The sequence below is a fragment of the Hypanus sabinus genome, chromosome 30, assembly GCF_030144855.1.
Source record: "Hypanus sabinus isolate sHypSab1 chromosome 30, sHypSab1.hap1, whole genome shotgun sequence".
Classification (NCBI taxonomy): domain Eukaryota; kingdom Metazoa; phylum Chordata; class Chondrichthyes; order Myliobatiformes; family Dasyatidae; genus Hypanus; species Hypanus sabinus.
In genome coordinates, this window is record NC_082735.1 from 20,606,055 (window position 1) to 20,625,699 (window position 19,645).

Below are 19,645 nucleotides of genomic sequence, written 5' to 3' on the forward strand. Positions count from 1 at the left end.
AAGCATCCTATCTAGATACAGCACAGCTCAGTATGTTAACTGCTCTGCACATGACCACAAAACATTGCAGAGTGTTGTGTGCACAGCTCAGCCTATAACAAAATCAAAATGGCCGCCCCTTCGTAGGCTCATACCATCTTGGAAAAGCAGGCAGGATAATCAAAAATCTCTCTCACCCCAGACATTCTCTCTCCTCCCTTCTTTCATTAGGCAAGAGATACATAAACTTAAAAACACGTACTCCAAGATTCAAGGACTGCTTTTACCCCATTGTTAGGAGACACTTGATTGGACCTCTTATACGGTGAAGGTGAAACCTTGACCTCACAATTTACCTTATCATGGCCCTTGCACCACCTTGTCTACCTACAGTGTACTTTCTCTGTGACTGTAATTGTTATATTCTCTATTCTGTGATTGCTTATCCCAAGTTCTACTTGAATGTATTTGTTTTGATATGCTCAATATGGATGGCTTGCAAACCAGGTTTTTCACTGCTTTCGGTACATTTGCATTAATAAACCAAATTAGTCACTTTTCTCTCTTCCTCCCTCTCTATTACTCAACTTCTCCCTCCCCCATCTTCTCTTCTCCCTCCTTCCCCTTCCTCTGTTTACCTCCTGAGATCCTCAAGTAGCCCATTACGACTAGAAGATTTTTTTGTAAACCAAAGGAACCAATTTTGGCTCTTTTTGAAATTTAAAATACACTCTAAAAGCTTTTGTGGAGGAATAATGTTAACTTTAAATGATCCAGAGGGAAAAATGAATGACATTGTATGGATATAGCTTTTCTTTTCATACAAAGTACCAGATCTCCATTATTAGTATGTTGGGCAAGAGGAAGAAGTTAATAATGGAAAAATTGTAATGTAATGGTTATGAAATTCAAGTAAGAAACGATAAAATTATAAAAGTAGGAACCGTAGCATGAATAATTCAAGGCAAAATAGAAAATGAGGTGAATGGATATAGTTTAAGAAATTGCCCCGAGCCACCGCTGAAGTTATCTACTTCTGGGAATATCCTTTCCTTGAACTGAAATTATAAAAAGACAAATGTAACTGAATATGTGTTTATTTAGAACACCTGGAACTTAGGGAAAAAAAAACATTGATAAAAATCACTGGAGAACTTTGTAAACACATAAATTGGATTTGATGGATCTAAAGAACTTTTGTTGTTTATTCATGGCAATTGACAATTAAGGGTTGATTACAGAATCATTGATAGTGGCGATTTTGTGCAAAATCAAGAATAAATCGGCAGAAATGATTGAATTTTTTTGGACTTTGAATAATCCTAAACTTCGGGAGTTTGGGAAATTCATGTTAGGCAGTGCACAGGTGAAATGTCGTATTCTTGTTATTTTCTGTCATTAATAATGGGGTGTGTGGTACAGTAAATGTAGGCTTTTTCCACTGAGATTGGGTGAGATTAGAACTGCTGGTCATGGGTGAAAGGTGAAATGATTAAAAGGAACTCTTTCACTCACAGGGTGGTGAGAGTGTGGAATGAGCTGCCAGAGAGAGTGGTGGATATGGGTTCAATTTCAATGCTTAAGAGAAGTTTCTCTTAACATACTTGTTCCAGAGCAGCTCCGGCCTAAGGTTAGTCCACACTTAGACCCCCTCCAGTTCGCCTACCAGCCCCGACTAGGAGTTGAGGATGCCATCGTCTACCTGCTGAACCGTGTCTACGCCCACCTGGACAAGCCAGCGAGCACTGTGAGGGTCATGATTTTTGACTTCTCCAGTGCGTTCAACACCATCTGCCCTGCTCTGCTGGGTGAGAAGCTGACAGTGATGCAGGTGGATGCTTCCCTGGTGTCATGGATTATTGATTACCTGACTGGCAGACCACAGCACGTGCGCTTGCAACACTGTGTGTCAGACAGAGTGGTCAGCAGCACTGGGGCTCCACAGGGGACTGTCCTGTCTCCCTTTCTCTTCACCATCTACACCTCGGACTTCAACTACTGCACAGAGTCTTGCCATCTTCAGAAGTTTTCTGATGACTCTGCCATAGTTGGATGCATCAGCAAGGGAGATGAGGCGGAGTATAGGGCTATGGTGAGAAACTTTGTCACATGGTGCAAGCAGAATCATCTGCAGCTTAATGTGAAAAAGACTAAGGAGCTGGTGGTGGACCTGAGGAGGGCTAAGGCATCGATGACCCCTGTTTCCATCCAAGGGGTCAGTGTGGACATGATGGAGGATTACAAATACCTGGGGATACGAATTGACAATAAACTGGACTGGTCAAAGAACACTGAGGTTGTCTACAAGAAGGGTCAGAGCCGTCTCTATCTCCTGAGAAGACTGAGGTCCTTTAACATCTGCTGGATGATGCTGAGGATGTTCTACGAGGCTGTGGTGGCCAGTGCTATCATGTTTGCTGTTGTGTGCTGGGGCAGCAGGCTGAGGGTAGCAGACACCAAAAGAATCAGCAAACTCATTCATAAGGCCAGTGATGTTGTGGGGGTGGAACTGGACTTCCTGACAGTGATGTCTGAAAAGAGGATGCTGTCCAAGTTGCATGCCATCTTGGACAATGTCTCACATCCACTCCATAATGTACTGGTTAGGCACAGGAGTACATTCAGCCAGAGACTCATTCCACTGAGATAAAACACTGAGCGTCATAGGAAGTCATTCCTACCTGTGGCCATCAAACTTTACAACTCCTCCCTCAGAGTGTCAGACACCCTGAGCCAATAGGCTGGTCCTGGACTTATTTCCACTTGGCATTATTTACTTATTATTATTTAATTATTTATGGTTTTATATTGCTATATTTCTACACTATTCTTGGTTGGTGCAACTGTAACGAAACCCAGTTTCCTTCGGGATGAATAAAGTATGTCTGTCTGTCTGATACGTACATGGATAACAGGGGTATGGAGGGTGATGGTCCAGTGCAGGTCAGTGGGACTAAGCAGAATAATAGTTCAGCATGGACTAGATGGTCCAAAACATCTGCATATGTGTTGTAGCATTTTATGACTCTATTACTACGGCCTTGGTAATGATACATTTAAAATGAGGCCGTACTCACTCATGTTGACTTAATGTTTACAATTTCAAGGTAATTGCTTAGGATGAATCTTTCAGCTGGACATTTTGAGGGCAACAAACGGGGTTGTGATTCTCAGCATTTGTAGCGGAGAGGGTGGGGATTAGTGGGGTAAGCTCTCACTACCTATTAAATGTTCCTAATCCCGTGAATTCCAAATAACCTCTGACAACCAAGTCCAGCTCCTGGCCTTCTCATACAGCTTAGCTACTGAGCCCGGCAGAATGGTTTCTACTGACAGGATGAGGGGCAAAGGTGGCTTAGAGGCTCCTTAAAACCAGTTGCTTTGGGCAGATTTAGTTTGCCAGTCGTAGTTAGCAGCTCATTACGAAGAAAGAAAACGCAGATTTCCAAACTCTCCTGTTTTCTGGCAATAATCACTCATGGGGAATACTTTAGAAATAAACCCCAAGGTAAATATCGAGAACTGGAGTCCCTAAGGCAGTCCTATGGAGAGCTCAACACTGGCTGGCAACTCCTGTGACGCCACTGGTGCTAAACTCCATTGGTCTATGCTGTTCCTTTGGATTCATCAGCTGCATGGAGAGGGACAACCTGCTACACCGGCAGCAGCTTGCTCTTCATATCATACTATCCTGGCTTGGGGACTGGCTTGTGTATCAAATGTACGAGGGGTGATGGATAAGTTTGTGGCCTAAGCTAGAAGGAGCCAACTGTAGAAAACCTAGCACATTCATTTTTCAACATAGTCCCCTCCTACATTTACACACTTAGTCCAGCAGTTATGGAGCATATGGATCTTGCACCTCCAGAACGTCCACAGCAGGGGTGATCAATAAGTTTATGGCCTAAAGTGGAAGGAGATGAGCTACACAGCTCTCGTTACATCCACGTGCAGTTCAACTCTTTGAATGATTATGCAGAAAGTTTGAAGTTAATAACTCATCAGGGTGATTGATAAGGTCGTGGACTAAGGTAGAAGGAGATGAGTTATTGACTTCAAACTTTCTGCCAAATCACTCAGAGATTTGACCTGCATGTACATGTAATGAGAGCTGTATAACTCATCTCCTTCTACCTTAGACCATGAACTTAGCAATCCCCCATCTGTGAACACTTTCTGGAGGTCCAAGATCCACTGCCAAGAAGGCCCGCCAGCACCTTTACTTCCTGAGAAAGCTGAAGAAATTTGACCTGTCCCCTAAAACCCTCACCAATTTTTGTAGATGCACCGTAGAAAGCATTCTTCTCGGGTGCATCACAACCTGGTATGGAAGTTGTCCTGTCTAAGACTGGAAGAAGCTGCAGAAGACAGTGAACATAGCCCAGCACATCACACAAACCAATCTTCCATCCTTGTACTCACTTTACACCGCACGCTGTCAGAGCAGTGCTGCCAGGATAAGCAAGGGCACGACCCACCCAGCCAACACACTTTTTGTCCCTCTTCCCTCCGGGAGAAGGTTCAGGAGCATGAAGATATGTACAGCCAGATTTGGGAACAGCTTCTTTCCAACTGTAATAAGACTGCTGAATGGATCCTGACCAGGATCTGGGCCGTTCCTTCCATATATAACCATATAACAATTACAGCACGGAAACAGGCCATCTCGGCCCTTCTAGTCCGTCTTGATGCTTACACTCACCTAGTCCCCCCGGCCTGCACTCAGCCCATAACGTTCCATTCCTTTCCTGTCCATATACCAATCCAATTTTACTTTAAATGACAATACCGAACCTGCCTCTACCGCTTCTACTGGAAGCTCGTTCCACACAGCTACCACTGTCTGAGTAAAGAAATACCCCCTCGTGTTACCCTTAAACTTTTGCCCCCTAATTCTCAAATCATGTCTTGAAATCTGGACCTGACTTACACTACCTTACTTTCCCTTTTCTATTTTCAAATTATGATTTATAATTTTTTATTATATTTACTTGCATTTGTACTTCAGGGAGCGCGAAGCGCAGAATCAAATATCGCTGTGATGATTTACGCTCTAGTATCAATTGTTTGGTGACAATAAAGTAAAATATGCTCCATGGCCACTGGACTAAGTGTGTAAATGTAGGAGTGGACTAGGTTGAAAAATAAATGTGCTAGGTTTTCTAAAATTGACTCCTTCTTTCTTAGGCCATGAACTTATCAATCACCCCGCGTACAGCTAGGATGTGACACCCATAATCAACCCAGGCCAATGGAGAATATCCAAAGGTCCAATTGATGTCTTGTGCTTGAAAACGTTTAGAGGGATGACATTCGTAATAAGTTATCAAAGATGGCTTTGTAAAGACAAAGAAAATGCCAGATTATGCACAGAAGATGTTGAGGAACTCTGCAGGTCTGGTAGCATCCAAAGAAATGAATAAACAGTTAGCATTTCAGGCTGAGACCCTTCATCAGGACGGGTCTTTCTGATATGTCAGACTGATTTGAATAAAATTTTGAATGGATATTTTGCATGGACTTCAATAAGGCCTCTGAGAAAAACCCACATGGAATATGGGTCAATGGCAATTTGGGTCAAATTGTCAGATTGGTACCTGAAATTGGTTGGGTTATAGAAAACAAAGGGTGAGATTTGAAGGTGGTCTTTTATATTTGGATCCTGCACTAGTTGTGTACTGTGGGGGACAGTTGTTGTTTATTAGCTACATGAATGATCCATAATATAGTATGTTTTAAAAAATATGGTTTTGTTGATATGAGGAAGATAATTTTTATCTATAGAATTATATTGATGAGGTAATATGATGTGCAGATGGAAAAATATGAGGTGTTACATTTTGGAAGATGTAGCAAAGCCACTACAGACATAATAGATCATAGGACTCAAGGAAGTGTTGAAAAATAGAGAGACCTTTTCATGTGTAGCAAAGGATACCTGAAAACATTAGTACAGGCAATTTTATGGCATACTAGATACATCATCAGAGATCCCCACCATCCAGATCTTGCTCTCTTCCTGCTGCTACTATCATCCAGATGTTAGAAGAGCCTCAGGACTCACACCACCAGGTTCAAGGAAAGTTACCACCTCTCAACCATCAGGCTCTTGAGTAAAAGGGGAAACTTACACTCATTTGCCCCATCATTGGAATGTTCTTACAACTAATGATCTCACTTTAAGGACTCTTTATCTCACTATCTCGTGTCCTCATTATTTATTGCTACTTAGCTATATTTGCATTTGCACAGTTGTCTTCTGCACTGTGGTTGACTGTTCCCTGATCTTGCTAAGGTTACTATTTTCCAGATTTTCTGACTATCTCCAGAAGAAAATGGAATCTCAGGGTTGTATATAGAGACATATATGTCCTTCGATAATAAAATTTTCTTGAAACTTTTGATCCTTGAACTTGCTTCATTGGCTTGGAGAGCAAATATAGCAAAAAGAATGTTCAGGCAACTTGGCACTCTGGATTCTAAAGTATATCATTTATGCTTAATCAGATACTGTGATGAGCCAGGTTGTCACTAAAGTAGGATTAAACACATGGAAAAAAAAATGACCAAAGGTTTGTAAATAATTTTCAGACACATGCAGTTAAAATGCATTTTTTTTCTGTTAGGATGTTAAGATCAGGACTTCAGTGAATAAAAGTAAGATAAGCAATAATCTAAACCAAAGGGTAAACATTTTTCTAAATGGTGAAGAATAAAGCACTAAGACTCAGAATCGTGTTAGTTTCAATTGAGTATGACTTAAATAGGTCTTAGGAGTTATTAAAAGATAAATGGAAGGTAGATTACCATCTGTAAAGACTATTGAGAAATGGGTATTATATCATTGAATTCAGATATGATATTATGTATACAGTTGAAAAGAGTCAGGTGCCCTGAAAATAGTACTATAAAAATATTAAGATTGTATGGATTAAATGTAAAGCAGAATACACCTTGCCCAATATTTTTAATGTTTCCTTAAATACAGGAGTTCATAGCAGGAAGGAAGTTAATACAAATCAGGGAATGTGTGCCTCACAAGCAGAACCAGTGTTCATTTTCCCATCCTTAATTGCCTGTTGACTGGTAGTGAACTATCTTTTTGAATCACTGCAATCCTTGATGTGTGGGTGTGGGCACGATGCTCTTAAGGAGGGAGTTCTTGGATTTTGACCCAATGACTGTGAAGAAATAGCGTTATTTCCAAATCATGAAGGTGTGTGGCTCGGAGGGCAACTTCCCAGAGATGGTTGTTCCATGTCTTTGCTGCTCTTGCCATTCCAGTTGGTAAAGCTTCGAAAGTGTTACTAAGTGAGCTGCTGCAATGCATACCATAGATGCTCAAGCGCTGCTCCAGTGCATCAGTGGTGTTGTGAGTGATTGGTTCTGGATCTAGTATTAAGCAAAAGGATATGATTCAAATAATTATAAGCCAATTATTTTTATGCTAGGAGTTAGAAAATACTCATGGATATTTACAGAATGCTATCAATTTTCATCTAAGCAGCAAAGAAGCTACAAGGAACATACTTTAATTTTTCAAACCAATTGGATATGTCCAATTAGTTTGCTGAAACTCTTTGAGAGGGTTATTACATTACAAGACAAATGACTACTTGGTGATCATCGTGAGGAGATAGAATGGTGCTCAAGTGAAATGAAATCTTGACTGTCACTAGAACACTTGAATAAATGGTGAAGCTGCTCAGACTTTGGAACTGTTCATGTCTCTTTTGGTATGTACTGTTCATAAATCTTTGGTCAAGATATTTCCAATGATCTCTTATTTGAAAAAAAAAGTACCAAGTGGAATTTAATGCAGAAAACCTTCATGCAGAAAAACTCAACAGATAATTATTTACTGGAGAACCTGTACTTCCAGTGTTTAATCTTGATGTTTTTTTTTGTAAATTTTCAGCATTCAGGCACAATGAATGCCCAGATCCAGGAGTACCAGTGAATGGAAGAAGATTTGGGGAAAGTCTTCAGCTCGGCAGTACTGTATCTTTTTTATGCGAGGAAGGATTTCTTAAGACCCATGGATCAGAAACTATTTCTTGTATCTTCAAAGATGGAAACGTGGTCTGGAACAATGCTGTACCACGATGTGAAGGTATTCACTTCAGGAAAAAATTATTTAGAAAGCCAAGGACTGTGGAGCTGTGGGATTTTGACTTATTTTGTTGTATTTTGTTCATGAGATATAAACTCCATAGTAAAGTCATACAGCACTCATTTCAATAAAGGAAACATAGAATTTTTGTACAGGCATGCTCAAGTATAAATTGTGGTAATCCATGCTAGTTTATAAAGGAGGTTATAGACTAGCAATAAAATATGTAAAATTAAAGCTTTGTTTCAGTTAGTTCAATCCTTGGTAAAATATTTTAAACAAATGAGCTAAGAACAGGAAAAAATGGAGATTTACAATTTGTCCAACTTTCTAATCTAACCATTTCTTTTCTCACAAGAAATAAAGGCATTAGGTAAATTCAGTTTCGTAAGAATTCCTAAGGAAATATCTTTACAGCTTGCAAAATGTAATGTGGAGAGAATGCCATTATCTTTGATGTAGAAGTCAACTATGAATTCTAGATTTGTACCCCTAACATCATAATACCTATTATAAGTCTGCATAGTGGTGAATCGGTTAACGGGGTACTATGACAGTTCTGGGCATCTGAGTTCAAAGTTCAATTCTGGCACTGTCTGTAAGAAGCCAGTACGTTTTCCCTGTGAACCATGTGGGCATTGTAAATTGTCCTGTGATTAGGCTAGTGTTACATAGATGGGTTGCTAGGCAGTCAGCTCGCTTTGGACAGAAGGTCCTGCTCTATGCTGTACCTCAAAATAATAAGTTTTAAAAAAATATTATGAATAACCAGTTCAGATGCACAGTTGTTCTTGGCCTGTTGTCAGGCTGATAATGTATAAAAATTGTGGGACGGGTAAGGAACAATGTGTTCATGGAGTGGAATCCTTTTTATGTTTAAGTCTTTAAAGGATGTAAGTACATCAGGAGGAGTTGACTAATTGAATAATAAAGGACTGTTTGATTGAATGGAGGATAGGCTGATGTATAAGTAACCATGCTATGGTGCACGTGCTTTGACCAAAAGATCGCGATCATAGAATAGTTTTCAGAGCTGTGCTGAAGCCTAATGTCAGGACCATGAGGGTAACTTGAGACTGCATGCACAAAAAATACTTGGCAGACTTGACACAGCTTGCTTCCTGTGGATAAACTTCAATGGTTTTTTTTTATATAAGCTAAATTAATGCACTGAACAATATTAAGCAAATGAGATAAACACATTTCAAAGTGACACAACGCTGTTCTTTTTGAGATGAATAGCAGAAAATAAGAATTCAGATTTTCACGGCAGGATTTATCTTTTCATAAGCACAGTAAACTTGAGATAATGAAAGACTGTGATTAGTGGGATTCACTGTAAATGAGATTTATTTCTACCAATGAGTAGTTGCAGCTCATGAAGGAATTTGTGAAGGTGGCTTACACAAACTTGAGTTCAATATTCTGCTGAAAAATGGTCCCTATGTGGTTTATGCACAAAAGAGTGACCCTAAAACTGATTTGATTCAAAAATAATAATCTGACCATTGTGTTATGTTGCTGAGAAACACAACCATCTCAACAAGTTCCAAGTTAATGGTTAAATGCTGTCCATCTGCACTTCCTGTTGGGTCGAATGGATCAATGGTATTTACAGTTTGCATATCTAGAACTGGAACTCAGTAGTTCAATGGTTGATGTCATTGGGAAATGTGGAATCTACAAATGTTCCTTGAGAGCTCATTGGGTTCAGATAGTTATTTCAGTTCAATTATAATCAGGGTCAGAGCTACCAGCCATTTGGGCAAGCGTAGCTTGATTAGTGAAATACAAAGCCTTGTTAAAGGAAGATCATGTTTGACCAATGTTAGAAGTTTTTTAATGACATAACAGAAAAGGTTGAGGAGGGAAATTCAGTTTGTGTGTATATACATCTTCAATAGATGTTTTATAAAGTGATTGTATTAAAAATTTTTGTTCATGAAAATTGGATTAGTGACAGGATAGTGTTCTATCCATGAGGAAACTGTACAGTGGAATTTCCTGGGGGATAGTACCTGGACCATTCAAACTTGAATATACAAAGAGAAACTGGGTAATGGTTAGAATGCAGATAAGGGTTCAGGGTTCTGGGGTAAAGTTGGGTGAGTGGAAGAAGCTAACCTCTTCTTGGGATTGAAATAATGAGCCTAATATAGCCCTTTCTCATATTAAACTTCCTCTAACTCAATGAGAAAATGCTCTGGTTTATTCAAATCAGTTTAATAAAACAGTGATGGACAAATGCATCAGTAAAAGAAACCAATGTATATGTTTAGTCTTTTTGGTATGAAAATGGCTGCAAACACGATATATACTAAAGACTGACAGTGTACAAGAGAGCTGGTGTGAATGTGTTTACTTATTAAATATGCTCAGTGGAGTTTCAATTGCATGTGTGCATTTGTCTATGAATTTAAATAGCCTGTCAGAGCTCATTTTAAAGTGAGATTTCATGCTCCAGCATTGCTCATATATTAGTTCCATGTATAATATTACAATTATATTTATTACTATGGTTTCTACAGATTGTATAACTCCAGATTATGAAATATTATTAGAGCATAGAGTACGAATGTAAGGTTTTTGTAATCTACATATTAGAAAGACTTAATGGTTGCATCAGTGTCAGCACCTCATTTTACCATTTATCCCTACTCATTGCCAATGATAGAAAGAAGTAGAAGATTGCTACTTAGCAGTCAGGCATATGTTGCAGACTGTTTTGGGAAGACTGGTTAGGGAATTGCTCTGTTCATTTAAGATTTTTTTGTGCACTATACAGAGTAGTAAATTATTTTGGAGCTGAACGAGACCACTAGGCCTATTATATCCAGTCTGTTCAATGGTTCAGCTTAATATCAAAGAATAAATACTGTATCCGACCTAAAATCCCTAAACAAAGAAAAAAGAAACAAAGAAGGGATGACAGAAAAACAGAACCCCAAAGCCCCACTCCCCCCTCCGACATGCCAAGCAGTAGCAAAAGTATCAACCTTCCCCCCCACCTCCGCTTGCTTCAGCAGAATCATCAGCCACCCACCATCCGCCAGATAGCAAGGCCACAGAGACCATGATCTACAGTCCTTCAAAAATTAGTGTCCATCCCAACACTTCGACATCTCAACAGGCCCTCTCCCTTGCTAACGTGGGAAAGAGAGATATCGCTCCTGGCATAGCAAGAGAGGAGCCCAACAGCTCACTGTTGCGATGTTACAATGCGCAGTGTCGCTTACTTATTCCCCAACTCGAGAATCAGCAAGTTCTCTCTCACCATCGAGGGAGAGAGAGAGACAGAGATCGGCTGAGTACAGAGGCCTCCAACAGCTGTGCCTGCTGTTGCGATGTTTCGATCTCCTGCAACATTCAGTTTAAGCTTATACCACAGTCTACTTTGTCGCGATGTTTCGATCTCCTGCAACATTCAGTTTAAGCTTATACCACAGTCTACTTTGACTTTATGGTTGAATATATTGCCTGGAACAAATTCAAACATGGTTTGCACTTGTTCCTTTGTTCAACGTGCAACTTGCTCTGTATTGTCTTTTGAACCGTAAAACAAAATAAAAATGAAATCCAATCCCTACTGAGTGACTATGCTGCCTCATCCTGACTTCACTTTGTCTGTATTCTTCCACAGCACCTTGTGGAGGTCACCTGACTGCTCCAAGTGGAATGATATTATCTCCAGGCTGGCCAGGGTTTTACAAGGATTCCTTGAACTGTGTGTGGGTTATTGAAGCCGAACCAGGATACCCAATCAAAATAACCTTTGACAGGTAGTTTTTCAGCAATTATCTAACAACAGCACTTCTATGCAACAAGTTATCCACAGGAGGAACTCAAGAGGTCTTGTGTGAAAGAATTGTTGACACCTTGGATCAAAATCTGCATCAGGACTCAGAGTGGAGGAGGTTCACATGCACCTCCTTCAACCTTCTCCACTGCAACTAGTGCTCCCGATGCGGCCAACTGTACATCAGCAAGACCAGGTGCAGGCCGGGCAAATGTTCCACAAAACTCCGTGGTCCATTCTTGGATTTCTCAACTGCAAAGATGAAGCCCAACACAAATTAGTCTCGACCTCCAGTCCTGATTCAGGATTTTGACCCGAAATGTCAACAATTCCTTTCACCCACAGATGCAGCGTGACCTGCTGAGGTCAACTAGCAGACTGTTTCACCAGATTCCACATCTGCAGTCGCTTGTGTCTCTTAACAGTTCATCTGAATATGTGGCTATGTTATGGGCTATAACAGTCACAAGATTACTAGGCCATTTTTAAAGCATGTCACTGTATGAATCTTGGACTCCCACCTAGTGAAGCATTTCAGTCTCTCGAACTACTCCCCCCATGTTTTGTCTTTGTCCGTGTCCTTTGCATTACTTTATTGAAAAACTGTTCAAGGTGGCTCACCTCCACTTTCTGAGGATGATTTGGGATGGACATTAAGTGCCAACAATACCCAGGTATCAACAATGAAGTTAAAATAAAAGCTGAGACATGAGATTTGTTTCAATATCAAAGCTATAGGGAGATTAGAACATTAGGTCATGTTTTCTCCCTGATTATTACCAGTTCGTGCAAATGACAAAGATGTTGAAATATTTAGATATTACTGTGTCAAAGTCAGCCTGTAAAAGGAAATACTTAATTTAATTGTATTATTAATTCTATACAATGAATTGGGAAAAAAAATCTCAGCAAAAGTAGCCTGTATCTGCAAGTGATTGTGCAACTCGTTTCCAAATCTACAGGCAGAAGATTTATTTTGCTCCCACTAAATTTCCTAGATAACTGAAAGATAAAAGACTCTTTTAATAGGACTTGCAGACAAGTTATCAATTGAGTTTGATAGGATTCAGAACCAGCACCTAATTAGTCCTGCACTGTCATGTTCAACGTGCATCAGTCTTTTCTGCCCTCCGTTTTTATGCAGTGAGAATCCTAACATCCAAATTCAGCACTGTGATATTCCCAGCAAAAGTATGTTAACTTGCACTCCAGTGTGTCCTACAGGTATTTCTAAAAAAAAACTTTTATTTATTTTTACCTTTTCAATAATTTGAACATGCCCCTGAATGTTAAGTGCATTATGCCCCTGCCATATTGTTAACAAATATAGAGTGGAGTTTTGGATGCTGTCAAAGCATTTTTGCCAGCATTTGGGGATTTGCTTTCCAAATCACTACCAGATTCTGTTGCCATCCAGAGCCGTGTTGTGGGAATTAGGGGAAGTTTTGATCTGTGAGATTGTCCCTCTACGTCCAGACCGTGGAACAGAAGCATAGTGAGTAGAGTTTCCCTGACTGTGTGGGTTTCTTCCAACTGCTGCAGTTCCTTCTCACATCTCAAAGGCATTCCATTTGGTGTGCTAATTGGACTCAATAAATTGCTTCCAATTTGTAGGTAAGTGGTAGAATTGAGACTAGCTGATCAGAATGTGGGGAGAATAATTTAAAAGGTGAGATTAATGTTGGGTTAGTCTAAATGGGTAGCTAATGGTTGGCATGGTCTGAAAGGCCATTTTCCGAACTGGATTTCTCCATGACTAGGAGGACCATGGTTGGATATTTCATGCAGGGAGACCATATCAGCAAGACCTTTGTCTTGCTAATATTTATTTACAAATGTTTGTAGATGCAATTAATAAATAGATTTGAACAACCAGTATGATGATTGAGAAACAATGAAAGAAACAGGTGTTATTTAATTAGAAGTAGGCATATCTGATTGATATTAATTTCGAGTTAAAGTTTATTACTCTGAGAAATTTGTTTATTTGTTATGTATGATGTGAATGGTCATGTTCTATCCATGACCGTGATTGTTCTTGGCAAATTTTTCTGCAGAAGTGGCTTGTCATTGCCTTCTTCTGGACAGTGTTTTTACGGGATGGGCGACCCCAGCCATTATCAGTATTCTTCAGAGATTGTCTACCTGGCAACAGTGGCCACATAACCAGGACTAGTGAAATGCACCAGCTGCTCGTACAACCATCCACCACATGCTCCTATGGCTTTAAGTGACCCTGGACAGGAAGGGCTAAGCAGGTTCTACACCTTGCTCAATGGTGACCTGCAGGCTTGGAGAGGGAAGGAGCTCCTCTGTTAGAGACATATCTCTGTCCTACCACCCAACTAAGAAATAAGAGATTGCTATTGATGGATCCTTCAGAGGATGCCAAATATTGATGTATTCAAAAAGGAAGAGAAAACATTTCATGCACTCCCTTGATCTACCTGAATTGTTGATGAAAGGGGAGAAACATTTAGAGATTAATGAATGATGAAAAGGTTCTTTTAATATGCAAGTCTCTCATTCTTCCCATGTAACACCATAAACCATTGGAAATGCTCTGGGAATGAGTTACAAGTACCTGGGGATACGAATTTACAATAAACTGGACTGGTCAAAGAACACTGAGGCTGTCTACAAGAAGGGTCAGAGCCGTCTCTATTTCCTGAGGAGACTGAAGTCCTTTAACATCTGCCGGATGATGCGGGGATGTTCTATGAGTCTGTGCTGGCCAGTGCTATCATCTTTGCTGTTGTGTACTGGGGCAGCAGGCTGAGGGTAGCAGACACCAACAGAATTAACAAACTCATTCGCAAGGCCAGTGATGTTGTGGGGTTGGAATTGGACTCTCTGACGGTGGTGTCTGAAAAGAGGATGCTGTCCAAGTTGCATAATGTACTGGTTAGGCACAGGAGTACTTTCAGCCAGAGACTCATTCCACCGAGATGCAACACTGAGCGTCATTGGAACACATGTCATTGGACATGTCATTCCTGACATGTGGCTGTTGTGTTTTACTGTTTATTGTTATGTTTATTATTTAGTGTTGCATTTGTTATGTTATGATTGCACTGCTCCTGGGAAATGCTGTCTCATTCTGCCCTGCAGAGCTGGTGTATGGTTAGAATGACAATAAAGTTTTTGAATCTTGAATCTTGAATCTTGAAACTCTACAACTCCTCCCTCGGAGTGTCAGACACTCTGAGCCAATAGGCTCACTTGGCATAATTTACTTATTATTTAATTAGTTCAGGTTTTATTTTGCTATATTTCTACTCTATTCTTAGTTGATTCAACTGAAACGAGACCCAATTTCCCTCGGGATCAATAATATGTCTAATCTAATCTAATCTAGAACCAGCCAGCATCAGTGGAAAGAGAAACAGTTTCAGGATGAGGACCTTCTATTAGTATTGTGTAATGTTGTTGGCAAATGATGCTGCCGTGCCTGAGGTTTCAGACAGGCTGAGGAAGATAAGGAGGGATATATTTTTTTTGGAACATTGTGCAATTTGTGTAATTGCCTCTCTCACCCTATCTCCTTGCCCACCAAACACCCAGAAAGAATATAAGGTGTTGTTCCTTCCAACTTAAGAGTGCCCTCATCACAGACTTCAGCTGTGAGTCATTTGGGGTCACATACTTTGTCCGGTGCTCCTAGTCCTCCTCTAACTGGTGAGACTTGACGTAGATTGGAAGACCACTTTGCCGAGCACCTATGCTCTGTTCACCAGAAAGAGCAGGATCTCCCAGTCGCCACACTTCTTAATTCTGCTTCCCATTCCCATTCAGATATTTCTATCACACTTATGTTGGAGGAAAAACACCTTATATTCTTTCTGGGCAGCCTCCAACCTGATGGCATGAACATTGATTTCTCAAACTTCTGGTAATGCCTCCCTGACAGTTCACCTTTCCCGATCCACTTTTCACTTCTCTCAGCTTATCTCCTTGCCCACCTATCACCTCCCTCTGGTGCTCCTTCCCCTTGGCTTTCTTCCATGGCTCTCTGACCTCTTCTATCAGACTTGCTGTTCTCCAGCCCTGTATCTCTTTCAGCAATCAACTTCCCAGTTATATACTTTATTCCTCCCCCTTCAGGTTTCACCTGTCACCTGTTGTTTCTCTCTCCCCTCCCTCCCAAACTTTTAAATCTACTCCTTAGGTTTTTATTTTCTCCTGTCCTGCCGAGTCTCGGCCCAAAACGTCAACTGTACCTTTTTCCATAGATGCTGCCTATTCTGCTGAATTCCTCCAGCATTTTGTGTGTGTGCTGCCCAGCTTCTACCACTTGCCTGCATGTTATGGGCAACTTTCAAGAGTCAGTTAACCTAACAGCCAGCGTATCCTATCAATGGAAGTTGGAGGACCCAGAGGAACCAATGTACACAAAAAGAGAGCGCTAAAAGCTGCAGCAATATACTACTTGAAAAGTTGTCTTTGAAGAACAAATCAATGATGCATTATCCAGCATCAGTATGTTGCTTGAAGTGGTGATTAGTTAACAAGCTGCATTTCTGATTTATCTCAGAAGAAGGGAATATATTTCTTGACCAATTATTAAGAAGACATAAAACTTTATAGGTCATAAAACTCTTCTCATATACCTATCTGCTTCCAGTAGCCACAGTGGAGTCAATTTCAGTACTGGACTCAAATTCCAGGTTGCCTTACCTATCTCCTCTTACCAGGATATTAACAGTCAAGTCCACACACCTTTATCAATTCCAAAACACATTCCCACACATTATTCCTTATCTCAACCATTGAACCCGACCTTAACCTGACACCTTCTCCCCAACTGTTCTTCGATTTCATCCCTAATACCATGTGGCTCTTCACTGCCTTGATACAACCCATTCAAGGCTTTAACAAGTTGTTCACGGCTACACTATTGATTCCCATGTATTAATGCTGGGTTTCACTGAGACTTTCCATTGAATGCCCTGCATGCAATAGGTACAGCACAAGAGCCATTCAGTACAGCTGTTGAATGTTGCAGTGATAGACCTGTAATCACAATGATCACCCTTCTATGGAGTCTCTTCCTACGCCAGTGAATCTCCGGCCCAAAGTTTGTTTCAAATACAAAGTGTTACCTTCAGTAAATGTGTGAGAGCCGATAAACAGAACTGCACAGGAACGATAAAGCCTTTAATTCATCAGTCCTGCTTATGCCCATTTTGATTTTGTATACTGTGTAGATCACACACTGTTCTAAAAGCACTGGTGGTTTGAAATTTCACAGTAGTGTTGCTATTATAGAATACCAACTTCATCGCTGAATGTTTCTCTGCTCAGTATGATATACCTACTCTTCTTCCAGATTTAAAACTGAAGTAAACTATGACACCTTAGAGGTACGCGATGGAAGATCGTACTCTTCACCACTCATAGGAGTATACCACGGTACACAGGTACCTCAGTTTCTGATCAGCACCAGCAACTATCTTTACCTCCTATTCTCTACTGACAAGAGCCACGCGGATGTTGGGTTCCAGATCCGGTTTGAAAGTAAGTTGGTTATCACTGATAGATGGATGTGGGACCTGGATGAAGGAATGATGACATACAGCAGTACTTCATTAAAAGATGGTGTTCTCAGGTGTAGTCCCAGCAGTCAATAATGCCTTAATGATCAACTGATGCTTTGCTTTAATTGCTGTAGCTTGATAGTATCCCATGGTTATCCACCCTGGTGTGATTTGCAAACTTACAATATGATCTGTAGGTTTCTTTATTTTTCTGAATACAGACAAAATATTCAGCTGTCCCTGTCCAGATGCTCTATAATTGCTTGGCTGTGGGCACTGATTATAATAATCCTTGTTAAATCCTTTCACACACAGTTCTGATGAAAGGGAAATAACTGTTGAGAATCAAGAGCCTATTAAAAGGAAGACGCTACAGATTTGGAAGGATTTCTGGTGCATTCAGTTCCTGGCAGAACTTGGAATTCTGAGGGAAAATCACTGAATTGGATTCGAGAAGGTGGTGGGGGAGGGGAGCAGGATGGTGCCAAAAATTATCTCATTCTGATTATAATACATTGAAGCATTACATATTGAAAGCTATTCAACCTGAGCAATGAGGCAAACTTAGTATCCTATGAGCTAAATCTTAAGTTTGTTAACCGTGGTGGAATCATGCCACAGGACCTTTGTATTATAAATTCCTGCTGAAAGTGTCCTATTAAATCCCCCTGTGTTTCTCCCAACACTATTGAGATTTAGCAATTAGTATAAGATTAACAGGTCTTGTTAGCTTAAACTTCAATTATAACAGACTAATTATTTGAAATGGTATCGTGCAAGTAGATTGTTATTAAATGTATTAATTGCACCATAATAAAAAGTCAGCTTGATTGTAGACAAATCAGCCTGCTGAAATTTTAATCTAATGACAATTGTGCACAATTATTATTGTCTGATCTGAGGCAACACTGTTGGTGTCATATTTACACTCTCCGTGTGCCCTGAGAAAAGATGGCTGGCTGTCTAGTAACAACTGGTTTTTACAGCTTAAAATGACTTGAAAAGTCAATACTGTGTTGGGGCGGTCACTGTTAAGCCAGCCGAGCAAAGTTTAAATGGTGAGCTGAATTCCCTGATGGTTTTCAGTGAAGCAGTTTAGCTCTTACAATTGTCTCACTGGTATCGCTCATGACCATTTATTTCTGGTGCTTCTTGCACCTCACAAAATTTAAAACGTATCATTTAGCCATTTGCAATGGTGAGAATTAATGTTGGCAATTTGTGACTGTGGGTTATGTGTCAAACTCAGCTTCAGTAACAACCTTTATGTACATTTTCAAACTGCCACTCAAAGCCACCTCTCGGGTGAATGTTGTCAATCTGAGACAGTGACCTCTCACCCGTATACTGAGTGAGCTGTAGAGATGATCAAATTGTCTGTTCCTCAGTCAGTGTACTCCAACGTACCGAGATTTCAGAATGAGCCTCCGCATCATCAGGGAATCTAGACTCCGTGTACAAGCCACAGTATGTAACCTGCCAAACTCAGTGGAAGTATGGATAGGGCCATAAGACCATAAGAGATGGGAGCAGAATTAGGCCATTCAGCCCACTGAGTCTGCACTGTCAATTAATCAAGGCTGATCCATTTTCTCTCTGAACCTCATTCTCTTACCTTCTTCCCGTAACCTTTCATGCCCTGACTAATCAAGAACCTAGCAAACTCTACCTTAAGTGCACCCAATGACCTGGCCTCCACACCTTCCTGTGCCAATGAATTCCACAGATGCACCACCCTCTGGCTAAATAAATTCCTCTTTATCTCTGTTCTAAATGGACATCCCTCTATTCTGAGTCTGTCCTCTCTGGTCCTAGACCCTCCACATCCGCTTCACATCCACTCTATCTAGGCCTTTCAGCATTTGATAGATTTCAATGAGATCCCCTTCATTCTTCTAAACTCCATCAAGTACAGGCCCAGAGCCATCAAACGCTCCTCATATGTTAACCTTTTCATTACCAAAATCATTCTTGTGAACTGCCTCTGAACTCTGTCCAATGTCAGCACAACCTTTTTTAAATAAGGGGCCCAAAGCTGCTCACAGTACTTCAAGTGAAGCCTCACTAACACCTTATAAAGCTGCTTGTTATATTCTAACTTTTATATTCTAGTCCTCACAAAATCAACTCTAACATTGCATTTGCCCACCTCTCTACTGACTCAACCTGCAAGTTAACCTTTAGGGAATCCTGCACAAGGACTCCCAAGTCCCTTTGCAC

The 19,645-nt window shown here is 40.5% G+C and overlaps 1 protein-coding gene across 1 annotated transcript in view; it reads left to right on the forward strand.

Moving 5' to 3' along the window:
• LOC132383331 (CUB and sushi domain-containing protein 1-like) overlaps positions 1–19,645 on the forward strand; it is a 474,994-nt gene that overhangs the window by 6,851 nt on the left and 448,498 nt on the right. The window contains exons 2-4 of the mRNA XM_059954233.1: positions 7,898–8,092; positions 11,733–11,871; positions 17,218–17,405. Coding sequence (XP_059810216.1) covers positions 7,898–8,092; positions 11,733–11,871; positions 17,218–17,405 — 522 coding nt within the window. The remainder of the gene's footprint in view (positions 1–7,897; positions 8,093–11,732; positions 11,872–17,217; positions 17,406–19,645) is intronic.